Genomic DNA, 17,613 nt, shown 5'->3' on the forward strand with positions numbered 1-17,613 from the left:
CTTGAAGGAGTCTCTGAAACAAGAGACATCAGACACAGACCAGAATAATGTCTCCAATGTGTTTTCTTTTCTGAAAGGACTTCAGATTCTGCATACAACTGAAATGCTCTGATTGGCTACCAGTGATGTCACGACTGTGCTTATAATACCCAGTAAATGCAGAAAGCTAATTGTGTTCCTTTTTAATGTGTAAATTCTACTCCATAATAGCAATAAGACACAACAGACAATGCCCTTCAAGGGGATTACTGCCCTTTTGAGCAATTAAAGCTATTCAGCTTTCAGCTTTAGAAACAGTGGTGAAGAAGTAATTTCAGTCATATAGGAGCTCTAGGCCCATCTATTGAAACAGGCTGACTGCCTGGGGGAAGAGGAAGCCAGCTCCCCCCACGCACACCCCGAAATGGGGTCCAACAAGGAAGCACTCGTAGCAGACTGAAGGCAATCATTATACTGCTCTGAATTAGTACAAAACAAGAGATAGGGTTTTGAAGCATACTCTGCTGTTGGTTTCTAAACCCTCCGTGGGTGAGCCTTGAGTGCCCTTCACAAGCCAAAAAACAGGTGACACCTCACTCTCTTATTTCTGGTCCCCCCACCATGGTTCTATCACGCTGTTATAATCACAGTCCTAGTGAAGAATAGGTTAGTACACAAAGAACTAGACTACAGCCCAGGAAATATGGGCCATTTATTCCAAGACGGACAAACGACCTTAAGTGAGTCACTAAATCCACCTTATGCCATCCATTCCCTAGCAGTAAGAAGAGGCTAACACCGTTCTACCTTTGGGGCAACTCTAATGCCCCTGACATAATGGGGATGTGAGCCATGAGAATAAAGAGGTCTTATGCCTCCTGATATTTAAAAGAAATAATTTTTTAATTTAATGTCCTGCTGATAAAGATATCAGACTTCACATACACAGCCTCACTTCACAAGCTGGTCTCCTCCCAACCTGGATGAAATCCCAGTCCAGTCCCACTGAACAGTAAGGCTAACTTGCCCTGAGGAAGTAGCACTGTGACTAATATGAAACACACTGAGAGCTTTCTGCCCAGCTCCACCCCCCAGTAAAACAGTTTCTTTCTGTTATTTGTTTCCTCCTGGGTTTTTTTTCATCAGTTCCCACCCCCTCTGACCCTTTGCACCTTCTTCTCTATGGTTATTTTACTGTGCTTGTTGCCTGTCTTTATGACAAATTCAGATCTTGAGAGAAGCAAGTCAACCTCATGTGGATTTAAACCCCTTACATTATGTATGAACTTGACCTGTATTGATGTGGCTGTTGTATCAGATAGGCTTCCACACTATTCCTCTTCCTTTCTGCCATTTCTCTATACATTTCAACAAGGCCACTGGCATAAGCACACCAGTACTATTCTTCATCTGCCTAAATAAATGTTGGTCTCTCTTTTTTCACTTCTCTTTCATTCTTAAATGCACACCCTCTACTCTCTTCACTTCTCTCTTTTCCTTTCCCTCTCCTTCCCACCCACAGAATTTCCATTCGACCACTCCTGTCCTCACCCCCCATGCCTACAGAAGGCTTCTTTTGATTTTACACTTAGCGAGTTCTTATATTACATTTCTAGGCTGAAACCTCACTGTGAAAATTACTATCATCGTGGGTTTTATATTGTCTACCTAGAGGCATTCGCCCTTTCACTTTTCTGGAGTTCAGGGCACTTAGACCTTTTCCATCCTCTTCACATTTTGGTGCAGGTCCAGTAGCATCTCTGTAGTCATTCTTCTCAGCAAAAGCATGGAATCTGTAATACAAAATGAGTTTTCACCAGTATGTAAACTACATAAATACTTTCCTAATTTTAACGACATGTATGTCACACACGCAAGATCATAGTGGTGCACAACTTTGGAATTATTTGCTTATCTATTCAAGATATCTAAACCTTCAGCTACAACAACACGATGAATATTATCAAACCTTTTATATACATTTATGTACGTTCTGAAGTCTTCTCATGAAGAACATCCTTTCATTTTGGTATCTTTTACTCTGAGGCACCTTCCTTTTCAATCTCCGGGAAATCTATTTTTAATTAATGCTTTTAACATGCTGAGCAAGCATGTCATTTGAGATGTCTGAGATGACACTAACACCTTTTTATCAGATTATCCTCCCAGTTGAAAGCCCAACAGGAACATTTATTTCATTATCGACATACAAATCAGGAAGTCAAGCAGACTTCATTTACCCTCATTGTCAAAACAGAAAAGCTCTCACAGCAGGAAGAAGATGCACTTTTAAAAGAGAACTACACTAGAAACAGGCTCAAGCCATGAAAAGCCCATGAACTTGACCATTCCTGGGAAAGCTGACTTAAACTTATGGACAGTTACGGGGCAAATACCCACCAGCAAGGTATTAATTGGCCCAGTAAGTCTCTGCACCAAAGCTAGACTCATGTAAAAAGAAGATAGTGGGAATCATATAAAAAAAAAATTATTCCTCTCAGCTCCCTGCCACAACTCTTATTGCCTCCTTCTCTACCATACAAGAAACATTCGCTTTCCTTTTATAAAGGAGGTAAAAACACTGCCAAAAGAAAATGAAGGATGGTGCCTGGCAATGTACCTGGTGTCATGGAGGTACCACAGTTCTAAATGACCACAATCATTTTAGACACACATGAGACCAGAGCAAACATAACACCTTCCCACAGTCTTGTTTTTTGGCAGAGACTCCATCTCTTAAAAGCTACTTCTAAACACAGATGGCTATAAAAGAGCTAAGCAGCTGCCATCTTACCAATTACTCTGCTGTCATTTGGGAGATTTCTACTGTTGGAGGTCTTCCCACTCTTGCACAAACAACAGTGAAACAGAAGGAGCTAGCAGCCATTTCACAGCTCTGTAACTGTACGGTGACTTCTGTTAAGCAGACAAACACTTACTGACTCCTACTGCCCTCCTGCTGTTCAGCATGAGTTTGCTATTGCAGGGTTTTGTGTTTGTTCATTTGTTTTCCTTATTTTGATATCAGAATCAAGATTAAAGTTTTATTATCCCTTTTACTGAAGGCTGATTCTCACCACACGGCTGATTCCCAGGATAAAGTAGCCAACAAGCCATGTGGAATATATCAGTTTCCACCAACCATACCAAATAGATGCTAGAGAGCATGGTACAGAATGCATTTCCACACAACCAGGCCTGATGGATAACACCACATCAATTTTCTATTGTTCCAGGAACCGCCCATTTAGGACAGGCATTACCTTTTCAGTACATGTCTGTATGGCACTTGATCCAACAAAACTCTAAATCCTTTGCTGGTGCCTGTGGATATTACTGGAGTACAAAGCAATACCATAAAAACCTGTTTCAGTTTATGTTGTGACCCTTTTCCCTGAACAATTTTTCAGACTTCAAAAGAGGAGCAGATGACAGACAATTTAGGATATAAAAAAGGAATGGCCTTTCTGCAAGCCAGTGAGCATATATGTGGAAGAAGCTGGTCTGTTCAAGTAAATCCCACATTTTAGTTGTATCTCTTAGACTATTTCTCCAGTTTCCCCAGATAGCTTACTGAACTGCTTTGTCTCATTTTCCTCATGAGTAAAACAGGGATTATATTCAGATATCTTCCAATACCATTCCTAGCAGGAAAGCACTTTACAAGTACTGAAATTACTACTGTGTGTGCTTCTTTGTCATACCTGCCAGAGGCCAAGCAGCTCAACTCTTTCAGAAAAATAATAGTTTCATCTTCCCTAGCATTGAAAGAAACAGTGTTGACTGGACAGGGGCCATCAGAAACCTTCTCAAGAAGTAGCTGCTTTGTGTCCACTGGAACATCACCCACAGCAAAATAATAAATGGCTTCAACCTGTCATTAAACAGAAAAAAAATTGGGAATTGGAAGACATTGTTTTATATAGATGCCTGGTGCTCATTCAAGCACTGTCCTGTGCTGAGTACTGGTAGGAAAATTTGGCAGAACCGATACATTACTTGGGCTATAAGATTTTCAGGTCTTCGGTTCTCCCTCTCATTTACACTAGCAATTCAAATGAAGTCCACACGAAATTTCCTGAAGTGAGAAGAGAACCTGGCACACAGGCCCTGGATCTGATTCTGCCCAGTGCAAGCCCCTATTCACAGAAGTTAACTGAAATCAAAGAAGGGTGTAAGGAAGGACCAGTGTATTATTAGTCAGGACAAGGCTCTGTGCCACATTCCACTTTTATGAAGAGAGATGCTATGCCTGTGCCTTGCCAGGGCTGAAAATCAGTAGGAACTTTTATATCAGACATACTTTTACTGGCAGCATGTATTTTGAGGGTAGGAAAGATGTATCATTCTTTGAATGCTACTGCTGGTATTTACAAATAATTTGTATTTTTTATATTTCCCAAGGCAGAGGGAGCTTGGCAGGTTTATTAGGACCACACACACGTATATTCCGAAAATGTTATTGCAAGAAGAGAGAGAAGCTGAAGAAATGTACTTTATTTATTGCTTGAGTATTACATTATGAGGAATTTGATGTTACATGCACTTATCCATGCTAACAGTCCTCACGGTAAGTATGCTTCTTGAATTTTCACCATCATTAAAAACAAATATAACAACAGCTATACCATGATGATGTTCAAGACAGTAAGTAGAGCGTATCAGTCCTATGGCATGGTACATACCAACTGATAAATATCTGATAAATAGTTGTTTAACTGAAAAAATACACTGAAATATAACTAGGACATACACCACAAAAGAGAAGACAACTATCTGAGTCTCAGATGGCACTGAGGAAATGTTTCTGCACCCACACAATTTCATGCAGTAGTGAAGCCAATTCAGTATCACTTGTGTGTTCATGCATTTCCACTACTGCCTTTGATACTGATTATTTCAGCTCCCTGAGTCAACAGACTGGCACATGAACATCTTTTGTCCAGTTTGTACTTGAAGCTTCCAGGCTGTAGGATCCCTGTACTGTCCCACATCGTAAGCATGTTGATACAAACTGTCATGGACTTCTGGACTTCAAGCTCCCTCCCTCCTCTACCTTTTGCCACAAATAATTGGGGCAATCCTCAGCACTGGAAGACATCTCTCCCAAGCAGCAGCCCAATCTCAGGCTAGACCAGGCAAATTAACGAAGCAGCACCTTGCCACCTTGGGCTTCCCTTGGATCTTGTAGAGGGGGCGAGACACTCCATGTGGGAGGCAGGGCCCATAGTTACAGACCACACTTGCTTGGGAGCAAGCAGGTCTGTGGTCAGCCAGGTGTCTTGGCATCACTGTTAGTGGCAGACAAATACTAAGGTTAAAGAGAAGAATGAATGTGTTTCATTAAAGTACAAGATTAACAAAATATTTATTAGCTTTAGAAACAGGTGCACAGAAACAAAATGAAAGAACTCTTGCAGCTATCTGTGCTTTAGTTCAGTTTTACAAGGTTCCCTCTTTGTTTCATCGAGCTAAAAAGCTATCTGAGCATGCACACAGCTCTCCCAGCTGAGACCCCGTCCTTGGACAACACCTTGCTCCTATTCTTTTTGCTGAAGAAGCTCCTGACCTGGAGGAATGCGTGCATACTGCACAACCACTTTTCCCTGCGTTCCTTCAGATTCATATCTTCTCCCTCTCCCTCCTAAAAGACTGTCAATAATTAATAAACTTGTTATTCAATAAGGATATAAATTTTCACACTTCCTCCAAAGGATTTACTGCCTGCATCTGCAACTTTTAAAATGCTGACATTTCTTGGGCATAGCTGATGCAGAACCAGCTCCTCACAACAAAATAAACAAAACTGCTAACCACAGACAATTCACTCTACTTAACTACAAACCCAGCAACACCATACCACAAAGGAAACGTTCCTTACAGATTAGTGGGGAAAGGTTAAGAGCTTTCCATTTAGTCCTTCATATTTTGAAAATTATAATTTATGCAGCCATCTAAACAAGCAAACAAACTTCATACAAGAAAAGGAAGGAGAACAACATGAACAGTTCCTCACAGTCTTTTCCTCGGTGGGGAGGTGTGTTTTGGATGGGTGACCCACACTTTGCAGAGTGGCACCTGTGCAGAACCACAAGTTAAACACTGTGGATGCATCTGTGGCAGGTAGAGCTCAAAGGACTGCAACCTTACAGCAGAGTGATCTTGAGCTTGGGACTGACAGGTCACGAGGAAGGGAAATCTAGGGAGTCACCACACATGGGAAGAAAAGCTCAGCTAAAGGAAAAGACAGGAAGAGCCAAGTATAGGGAAAAAAGAGCTATTGTTTTGGAGCAACTTCTGTTGATGAAGCCAGTTCTGAGGAATGAGTCATTTACAACTGTTCAGTCAGTATGCAGCTTTTGCCTAGGACTGAATGGGGTTGAATGGGGTCTCCCCCAGCCCACAGTACAGTGAAGCCTGCACTCAAGTGAACTGTCAGTTATGAATGATAATGACTGTATTTAGGAGTAATTGAAATTTGTTTTATGTAGAGCACCTGCTACAATTGACTACCCCAGATTACCCATTAGCCCACCAATGTCCAGAAAAAAATAACAGATGTCTCACTGTTGGACAGATTTTAATTTCTGTTTATTCATACACAGGCCCACCAGGTCCAACAAGCCTTTTTTTCATCCAGATAATACTGAAATCTAAATATGATGTTTTTCGTTTCCCACCAGGAAATCAGTAATATACTGCAAATTGAAAATGTTAATAAAATTTATGAAGGAGGCATTTAAAAAAGCAGTGATAAAAAACCTCACTGTTGCGCAATTTGTTCCTCACCCAGTTCCTTTTTAATATCAGTTTCCAAACATCAAGGTTCATCTGGATGAGAATCCACCAGCATAGGGAACCAGAAGACAAATTTACCTTCTCCTTCAAACAATGCCTCAGAATGAGACTTACAAAGGAGTTAGGACTCGATCTGTGCACAGGGATGGATCTTAAATGGCGGTGAAAACCAATTATTCTAGTCCACACACAGTAAGCCAAATTTTCCATTATATTCGGGTGCTAGAGAACTGAAACAATGTACATTGTAAGCAAATTTCATAAAATATCTCTTCAACAACACAGGTTTTAAGTGACTAGCTCAAATGATGGCATATATGTTTTATGTCTTGTGACTCTGCTATAATGAATAAAGTAATATGGTACTTTCAGAAACAGACAGAATTTAATTGCAGCAATACCTGTGCATGCTTTGTCTTTTTCTCCTGGAAGAAACTCTAGCCATAATCTGGCTCATGAAAAAGAATTTGCATACCCCTACCATGAGTTAATGCTTAAATAAATCTCCGTATTTACTATTTTGGATTTTAAATACAATTTTTCATGAGCACTTTGGATACCTAACAAAATAAAAATTATTTCCCTGTCTTCAATAATGTTGATACTAGCCATTTTTTCATAAACTGTAAACTCTGAAAAACATACATGACAAAGAAAGTGGATGGGAATATGTTTTCTCTTTCCCTTAATGATTGAATATGTTATTTATTCTGTGGACTCTAGAAAAGAAAATAAACAAGTTTCTGCATTCAAAATACAGTACATTTACATAAAGAGGGCATCAGTAAACATAGTATGCAGATACACTTGGGGAAAAAAAAACCTTTTCAAATGCCATCATTAATATTTATCTTTGCAATATTCATCAGGGCAAATCACAGTAGCCAGTCTGGCACTGAATATTCTTGGATTTACTTGAGACTTCTGAAAAGATGTATGAGCTTACCGCCTCATCACTCATGGCTTCCAGCAGGGCTTCAGCAGAGTTGGTATGGCTGGCAGCTGTCATATGGTCCAGCTTCCAGAGCCACGTAACAGCAGACTTTACAGTATGCTCAGACACAGGAGTAGATTTCTGTTGCCACTTCATAAGATCCTGAGCAGCCCTGAAAATGACATTAACTATAAATCAGAAATAGTGAGAATAATGTTGGCAGAGCAAAAGAGTGGAGCTCTGCTATTGTTACTATTCTTTTATATTCTTAAGTAATAATTACAGTAAACCACAGATACTAAATCTAGACTCGCAATAAGAGAAGTAGAGGAAAAATAAAACCCTTACAAAAATACTGTAATTTTTATAAGAATTTTTTTTGAGACAACTGTTTCCAAAGTAGGGTCAAGAGAGCTAAAGTGCTTTAAAAACAGTTTCTAATTCATATCTCCCCTTAACACAAAAACACAATCAAGTTTTTAAAATATGTGTATGAAAAAAAAATCTGGCTTCCATAGGTCTCTTTCCACAACTTGCTGCATGACTTTTGTGTCAGATCATTTTAACTGACGTGCTTTTTTTGTCGTAGGGCTGATCTTTATCTACCCATCAAAATAAAACTTGTGATGCTAAGCTTTTTGATTTTTTAATTGATCAAAGGCCTCAGTCTTAATGGCAGTACAGAAGTACAAAGTATATAAGCATGTATGCCTGTATGTACAAATGCACTTTGTACATAAAAAGACAGAAAGCAAATAAAACAACCAATTGGTTCCAGTATCTGTGACATTCCATCAAGCACTATTTTGAAGAGCTTCCTGCATATCTAAAAGGTAAGTATGTTTTCCAAGATTCTTTTAAAGTAATAATTTATATGCTATATTGTCCTTTGTCTCCCTCCTGCGCAAACAAATCAATGAACACAATTATTGTGCCTCAATTTTGACTTGGCTTTGCAGATCATTTGTAAAGGAAATGTTTTATGTGCTTCTCAAAAGCTATGGAAGTTATCTTCTACTTTTCAAATCTCAGTCGTGTAGAGAATTAAGATAGGGCACCAGAATCAAATCTGTAGGACAAAGCTTGGGTAAAACAAATTTAAGAACCACAGTATAGTCACAAATTATCATTGTGGAACCAATTTTTAAATCATATGAACTAATTAGTGCATCTTTTTTTCATAGTCACAAAATTCCAGTCATCTATCCAAACCCAAGCTTATGCGTTCAAACTTTTATGCATATATGAGAATTTGTGCAGAGATACATAAATTTGAATAGCTGCTTCTATTCTTCTATTTGTAACTAAACCCAGATTCACTTACTCATGTTAGGGAACAAGCAGTTGTCTTTTGTTATGGAAATCCAGTATTGTTTCCTAGTTCTGCTACTGATTTCTGTGACCATGGAAATCCATAGAAATACAAATGACTATGCCTGTGCCTATGGCACTTGGGGGAGTGTACATTTAGCTGTAAGGCAGAAACCTGTAACGCCTAAAGACACAAGAGTGCCTAGGCAGTCAGATGGGACCTCCCTGTTTCACTCGGTAATACTTAGATGTGTGAAGAGCATTACTGCTATCATAAAGTCCCCCTGATCTTTCTGGTTTTCTGTGCTACATTTGTAGAAGGCCTATATCAGTATATATCTATCAGTTCTGTTAGTCTTTATCTGTTCTTCAGGGTAACAAAGATCTTCTGTTAAATGGAAGTAGCAAGCTCAGCATGACTGTGGGTGAAACTTGGTGGAAGATCTATAGCTATTACCATGACATGAATCAGGACAAATTCTGCTACAGAAAGCATATCATCCAAACACAAGTCTATATGACATGAGACTCCTTTTTATTCTTCAGCAATGGGCAGACATGGACTTCTTTGTTTAGCCTGGAGAAGAGAAGGCTCCAGGGAGACCTTACTGCAGCCTTTCAGTACTTAAAGGGAGCTTATAAGAAAGATGGGGACAGACTTTTTAATAGGGCCTCTTGTGTTAGGACAAGGGGTAATGGATTTAAACTAAAAGAGGGTAGATTTAGATTAGATATAAGGAAGAAATTCTTTACTGTGAGGGTGGTGAGACACTGGAACAGGTTGCCCAGAGAAGCTGTGGATGCCCCATCCCTGGAAACACTCAAGGTCAGGCTGGACAGGGCTCTGAGAAACCTGATCTAGTTGAAGATGTCCCTGCCCAGGGCAGGGGGGTTGGACTAGATGACCTTTAAAGGTCCCTTTCAACCCAAACATGATTCTGTGATTCTATGACTCTATGATTCTTTCTGCTTACCGAATGAGGTTGAATTTGGCAATTTGGGTCACCTGTTCCAGAAGTACCATAGTAAGTGCATCCCGACATAGATCAAATTCAGTTGGAGCTGCAGTACCAAAATCCAAAACAATGACAATGCAACGTTCTTGAATCACTCCAAATATCTGCCGGCTCTCACTGGTTAACCATTCCATTCGCTGCTTATATAACTCAATAGCTCCCATTAGACAATCCAGAAAATGAAGAATCAGTTCTTTTTTGGCTGTCAGCTTTATTTAAATAAGGGAGAGAAAGAAACTGAACATCAAAACAAATAATACAAATGCAGCCCCAAGCTTAGCACAGCTGCAATAGCTGGTCTGCAATTGCCAGATATGCCAGCCAAGGTAGCAGTGAAAAAAACCCCATTCTTCTTCCACTATTTCAAGAGCAAATACTTGACAAATGCATCTAAGCTATAATAGAAAAGACACTGCATTTTGCTCTAATTGCTTTTCATTATCTTTTTATACGAGCATGGGACAGTGCCAGTGGGTTGCCTGACTTGTCTGTCTCAAGACTGGAGCAATTAGAATGAGCTGAACACAGGCTAGGATGTAGAAAGGACTGCAGAACAGATGGGTAAACAAACAAGGACACAGAAACTTTGTACCTTCTTAGACTAGAATTTTGACTGGCTCTTAAAATTTTGTACAGCGATACAAGGGAGCATACGGTTTGGTTCTGGGGCACTTCAATCCCCACCTTGTCTTTAGCATTTGAAAGGAAAATGTAAAATATTTCCTGTTTGTACTATTACTTCACTAACAATGCCCAGCATTACAGCTTAACTATTTGTGGGTAGGTGCTCAGGCAAATTTAGTTCAGTCAACTGCAATCAACAATTAAAACTTCCCATACCATATCAGTAAAATAAGAAAAACCTAGATTCAGTATTAAAATGAAAGACAGCAGACCCTCCCTATGAATATAGGTATACACGTTCACCATGAAAAATGATTTGTGTGTTTAAAAATTCACCACAGGTTCCAGTAAAGACATTCCCCCGGTATCTCTGACCCATGTAAGCTAATTTAGCTTCTACCTCCAACTACCTTTCCAGGACTAAGTACAAAATCTTGGAGATACAAATGTTTTTAAACAAGAACACTTATCAGGGAGAAGATACTTTATGTGTCAGTCTGCACAGTTCTTCCTCTCATCTGTACTTTTCTCTGTTCTTTAATGTCAGCTAGGGCCCTGTAATGTGCCTCCCAGATACAGAGTCTCAGGCTGCCTGCCAAAGGAATGTAGGCCTGGGAAGGAGCACTCAGAAAATCCAGTTTCTTCTTATGACAGCCAGACTCATACAAAGCAGCTTATTGGAGTACATCAATCAAACTCCATCTTAAAATCAAGCAGTTTTCTTGCACCACCCCTTCATTTGTAGTTGGCCAGTCCAGATTCCCATTTCTCCAAGGGCTGGAAAACTTCTGACTGCCCAGCCTAAATTTATTCATAGCAATTCATACCCATTTATTCTTGGACTAGCATGCCTTTTAGCATAGAAAACTATAACTTTTCCCTATCCCTGTAATTTGCCTTTCTGTAGGCATTCAAGGGCAATAATGCTACCCTTTGTCAGTCTTCTTCAGTCTTACATACTCAACATCAACCAAGCCGTCTTATAAGATCAGCACTCCATTGCAGTTCATCCTACTTGCTCTTCCCAGTACCTGTTCTCGTTTGAACTGCTTCTTCTCAGCCTGTGGTAACTGTACACAATATCATAAATGAGATCTCACCAGATCTTGTATAGTGGCATTGCTACCTTAATGCTGCCAGAAATGTCCTTCCCACAGCTCCCAACATGTTCTAAGATTAAAAGGTATTATGTAGATATTTAATGTGAAATTAATGGGAAAAAATTAGGGGAAAAGGCTCCCTGAAATGGTTCCTTTCCCATCTTTAGGCCTTGTGCCTCAGAAGTGACTCTGGCTATCAGAAAAAATTACAAGCCATTTGCTTTTGTAAAATCCTTTATGAATTAACTCTCTCCCCTCCTCGCTCACATGCATCTCTCTTCAATCAGAATCCATCCTTTTAACAATGGGGCCGCCAGCAGCTGTTGCTAAGACATTCCTTAGAACATGAGCCTGGGCAGAGATCCAGCTAGCTGTCTCTATAGAGTAGGCTGAGCCTTTTGTGACCTGCTGGCACCAAGCAAAGCAGCGCTTTGCATCAGCAATGACAGCTCATTATGTCTTCTTATTTCAGCATCCCCATTTGTTTTATTGACTACGATTTTATTTTTTTTAACTCAGCTGAGCATCTTCTTTTTAAGTGTTCCCTCTTTCAAGACAGGGTAAATGTTGCTTAGAAACTGTCTTGTCTAGAAAGATTTACTGCAATGCTGCACCAAGGCAAGAGCGTAAGACTTTGCAAGGGAAAAAAGAAAAAGGTATCTAGCTTCTCTACCACAGGTTATTATCACTAACAGTTTGCCATAACAGAAAAAAAAATGACCAAAAGATAAAGTTCTCACAAAGAATGTAAGTATTTCATGCCATAGGGAGATATTTTAGTCACATCATTCTGCTACAGTGATAATAACTTCTAAGTGCATAGGAAAGTTACCACAAATCAGTCAGACTTACGTTATACACACTGCCATCTTGTGCTCTCTTGTATTGAGGAAACAGACCATCTGCATACCGAGAAGCCACAAGTTTCCCCAAGGTGGTCACATAATCTACAGTAAAGGTTACAAAAGATCAAGTTGCTAATCGTAAGGATTACTTCAAACAGGTATTTTTCCGGTTGATGTGCATACCATCCCTGTGTGAGCCACACATATCTGTATTGGAACTCTTGACGTTAAGAAACTTGAGAGAAATTCTAATTATTGTTTTGTTTTACAACTTTTTCTGGCTATCTCTATGTTGGGGCCATGAGGGCACCAACAGGCCTTGATTGCCGTGATCAGCCTCACCTGGGGTTTCCATTCACAGGGTGCTCAGGCCTGGGGACCCAGTCTTTGCTTTAGCTGTGTCGTAGGTGTACCTGTCTCAAGTTCTGCTAGTGGACCTCTCTCCTGGACAGACCCCTCGGTGCTATATTATAGCCTTGTCTCCAGTTCTGTCTCCTGGATGTGGATCTTAGACCTATGCTGTGGCCTTGTCTCCAGTCTTATTTCTGGCTCCATCTCCTGCTGCTCCTGGCTGCGGTCCCTGGCTGGACCCTAGACATGGTTCCTCACCTCACCCTGCCTGGGACTGTCTGTGGACACTGTCAGCAGCACCCTGCTCTGCCTGCGGTGCTTAGATGCTGCAGGACTGCACCCTGGTCAGTGAGGGCACTGCCTGGGCTGTGGTCCCCTTTGGCTCCTGGCTCATTTTTCCTCCATGGAGCAGCCCTGCTCTTGCTGCTCCCTGCCAGCTTAGTCAGAAGCGGGGAAAAACCCTGCATTTAATTATTTATAGCCCAAAAAGCTACATGGGAGTACAATAAATGAAAGGTTTAGGCACTTAAACTTCTGTATTATCCATTTACCTCATGACAGGACTTGCAAATATTTGTCCATCAAACAAAATACAAAATCTGGTACAGATAATGCTGTTCTCTTACACAACTAAATGGCTGCAGAAGTGGGTGCAACTAAGGAAAAGGTTGCACTCTGCTCTTTCAGTAGCTAGAAATCTTCTACAGGATCTCCGCTGATAGGTGGGAATATTTAACATCACAAAGCAGCTATTCTGTACAGCATGCGGCCCTGCTAAGCTAGTACGATCTGCTCCTAAAATTACACTGTAACAACATTAACCCTGCTTAACAGCTTCTTCTTCATCTACAGCATACAGGATTTCAGGATCTGCACTGCTGGTCTTTGAATGCCCCATGGGCACAAGCCAGCCAAAATCTTAAATTATGCAACCTAGAACAACTGCAGTACATTACAATTCCTACTTCTTAGGCAGCAAGCTCTTCAAAGAAAAGAATATCTTACCATACTCTGCAAAGCACTATTATGACAGTGATTAATAATTATTAGCAAACTTTTCCCCTCCAGCTGTCAGATAACTGCAAAGGAACATTTTTCTATAGCCTGACTTTGCACAAAAAGCAGCCTGAATTCTAATCAAATTTAACTGCTTCCTTAAATCTAGATTCCCAGAAATAATATACTGTTCCCAAGCAGGTTGGCTAGCCCTGATGATCAACTAGTAGATCACAGATTATGGCATGGCGTACATTATATTTGCCATATAAAAATGGACAGAGACCTTATGGTGTGTTATCTATAGCTAAATTGGAGAGGATTTGAACTGGAGCCTAGGGTAAAGCAACAGTACAGTTGAGTAAGGAAAGCCCTGCTCAGATCCTGAGTCCTTCTCAGATCAAAAGGAGATGGAGCTCCTCAGTTCTCTGAACTGGCAATGTCAGCAACTGTGGATACAGCTTCTCTTTCTGCCATTATCATAAGGTAAGAGACAACATGAAAATCTCCTCTGTGCACGCTGGGGTGCAAAATGAGCATGACCCTATGGACTATTGAAAGTCAGGGTTTTTTTAATTATTCTATTATTGATTTGTCTTGTACCTTTCCTGTGCTGGAATCCAATCTGTGACAAAATCTGGGATAGGGACAATTTATTTCTTTTGAGCCCATGAAGTTGAAGCCATTTAGAAGATGAAATGAGGGGCTGTACATCCATGTCCCACTGACTGACTGCCAGTCTCCTTTCCTTCTCTTTTGACTTCTTCTGGTGGGCCTCGTGGGAGTCTTCAGGATCTTTTCTGTGCTTTGAATCAAAGGCATCTGTTGTAAAGAGAAACGAGGGAAACACAACATTTATACTTGAACCAAATGATTCACTTGAATTGTCTCCTTTCTTTAGCTGTATTCTGTGGTACTCTGTAGACATATGTCTCGCCTCTTGTTTTCTTTTGTTATACTGAACAACGTTCTGAATCTGGAAAGCTGCTCTCAGTCCTACACATCTACTTGCTGTTATGTCTTTTTATTCATCCATATACATCTACCTTCAGTTTATTTAAGAAAATGTCTCTTGTATGCTGAAATCAAAGTCCTGAAAGCTAAGTCCCGTTTGCCAAATGGTAGTTCTTCCACTTCCTAGAACATCTCTCCTAAATCTTGGGAATCAGAACTCATAATAGGCATTCAACGATCGTCAGACCATCACTACATGCACATTAGAAGCCTTATGCAATAAACAAGGATTTCTTAACAATTATATGTTGAACTCCTACCATAAGCAACAGCAGTGCTAGCAGCAGATCCTGACCTTATTGCAAGGCTGGTGAAACTCCCTCTCCTCACATCGTTTACCTCAAGTGTAAACAACGGTACTGGCAGTATCTGCTCCAGGCTGTGATGGATCGTGTGCCTGCACAGGAAATCATGGACACGAAGGCCCAGTTTCATTTTAAGTTCTACAGAACAACATATCCCAGCACCGATGTATAGTTGGCTGGGCGAGCTCCACTTGAAACTGGCAGCAGAGACAGCCCAGAGCCTAGAGTGATTGAGGCAGAAATGGAAGCGACGACAACAGTAATGCCTCTGTTCCTCAGCACAGAGGTTCTAGGAGGACTTTGGTATTTCCTGTTCATTCCCAAAATACTCTGCACGAGCTAAGCTGGCTCTAGTTGATTAAATACCCTTGCTGTATCTAAGTTTATTTTCTGTGGACTTTTGATATTTCTGTCCACTTTTCCCCAGCATCAACATTTTCTGGAGTATCCTAGTCCCCCACTGCCCACATGCTGCAAGTTAGCTGTAAATGTACCACATGGATCAAACCGGCCCAAAATATAAAGAAGGGTACTTCTGTCTTTAATGACTAAAAAATAACCTTCAGTCTAGTATGGAATATGATCAGAACTCTCTGCTAAGACCAAATGTTACAACAACTGACCTGGTTACAAAGGTTCATTAGACAGACTGTTCCTCAGTTAATAATACATCAAGGAAATGAGACTGTATCTTCAGAAATCATCTCTCAGTGACAGTAGCTTGCTATATGGTGCAGACTGACACCAGCTCTTTCACAGTCACCAGTCCTACAAGCAGGGCACTGGGCTGGCAAGCCTGTGAAGGTTGACATTTTACCACCACTCCTCCTCCACTCAAAACAGAAGCAGCAGTGAGAGATGTTAACTCTAGAGAGAGACAGGTGAAGGTTTACAGCTGTTTGAGCTTTGTATACAGTCAGGCACTCTTTATAGTCACTTGAACACTCATTCCCAGTTTCCTCCTCTGAAAACACAGAAAGGTCAGCACGGCACCCCATATACAGCACAGGTGAGACTGGCACAGCTTCAGAATGGCTTGTACACAGCCAGCAGCATGCACACCACAATGCTGCAAATGAAACTGGAAGTCATCCAGGAAAACACGGGAACCTATGCAAAAACAGTCCTAAAATACTCACAGTCACTCCAGGCAGGTCTCTTACATGGACTGCCAGTCATGATAGGTCTCTTGATTGGCAGCTCCTCTTTGATTTCTTCTTAAAAACCTGAGGAATTGTTACGTTTTTATAAAATTAAAATATTGCCATGTACAGGTCAATATGAACTGGAGAACAGCTCCACAGGCTCAGGCAATAATAAACTGCAGAAGGTTGAGATCAAGATTTTCCTCAAGGAAAACAGTATTATAAATAAAAAAGGATAGCTACTCCCCATGCCAAGAAAGGCTGAAGTCAGAGTTGACAGGTAGCCCCATACTCAGAAATGGGAAAGTGGGAAATTGGCAATATGGTTTCCCTTCCTTCCCTCTAAATTATCATAAAAGAGAGCCAATATAGAAATTTCCACACAGATACACTAGAAAAATGAGTGTGATGTTTTGGCCTGCTGTCAGCCAGTTGTATTATGTTCTATTATTGCTTTGCATTATACCTTACCTTTGCTATAATCCAATTTATGACTAAAGCTGGGAGTATCTGAGACGCAATTTTGTGAAGAGATTCATAACTTTGCCTATAAGACTACAAGATGATTCACAAAGAAAAAGAATTATGCGTGTATACATGTACATCTATGTGGTATAAGGCCCAGCTGTGAATAAGACACAACATATGAATAGAAACCAAAACGCCAGACAAAGCAAGGTAGCATATATTGGCTGAGTGTATCGCTTTGAGACATAGTGTTTTGCCATTTACTTGGTTCTTCTTTTAATAAATAATATGAATGAATAAGGGATATTTATGAATCACTAACAGGCCAGATGCCAGCTATTGTCATTAAGCAGCTTTTCCTATGGGAAAAGCAAAAATGGGATAAAATAATAACCCAAAGACTTAGCCTCCTCCCTCTTTCTTCATTACAGAACTGAACATGCTATTTATTCCCCTCATGTGGGTTTAAATACCCATAAAGAAACACAGAGACCATTTTGGTCTCTGCCCTGCTCATGCAGGAAGACATGAACAATATAAAAGGCAGGGAGGACTTTAAAAAAACAGGAGTCCAATATGAAAGGCAGGGACAGGAATCCATTCTGCACCCTAACACCAGGCATCGCACGGAAGATGCCCCCCAGCAGCACAACCCCTGATAAGCAGGGACTTGGTGCCCGCGCAGTAAGAAGGAGCCCTTGCCACAGAGGAGCCACAGCGGGCAATG

General features: G+C 40.6%; 1 protein-coding gene across 1 annotated transcript in view; it reads right to left on the bottom strand.

Moving 5' to 3' along the window:
- Window positions 1-16,452, bottom strand: part of VWA3B (von Willebrand factor A domain containing 3B) — a 64,123-nt gene extending 47,671 nt beyond the window's left edge. Inside the window, 7 exon segments of the mRNA XM_075726659.1 lie at window positions 1,648-1,772; window positions 3,684-3,853; window positions 7,724-7,883; window positions 9,997-10,247; window positions 12,615-12,709; window positions 14,558-14,776; window positions 16,413-16,452. Of these exon segments, the coding sequence (XP_075582774.1) occupies window positions 1,648-1,772; window positions 3,684-3,853; window positions 7,724-7,883; window positions 9,997-10,247; window positions 12,615-12,709; window positions 14,558-14,776; window positions 16,413-16,452 (1,060 nt within the window).
- Between the last annotated feature and the right edge of the window lie 1,161 nt (window positions 16,453-17,613).

The sequence above is a fragment of the Pelecanus crispus genome, chromosome 1, assembly GCF_030463565.1.
Source record: "Pelecanus crispus isolate bPelCri1 chromosome 1, bPelCri1.pri, whole genome shotgun sequence".
NCBI classification, from domain to species: Eukaryota; Metazoa; Chordata; class Aves; order Pelecaniformes; family Pelecanidae; genus Pelecanus; species Pelecanus crispus.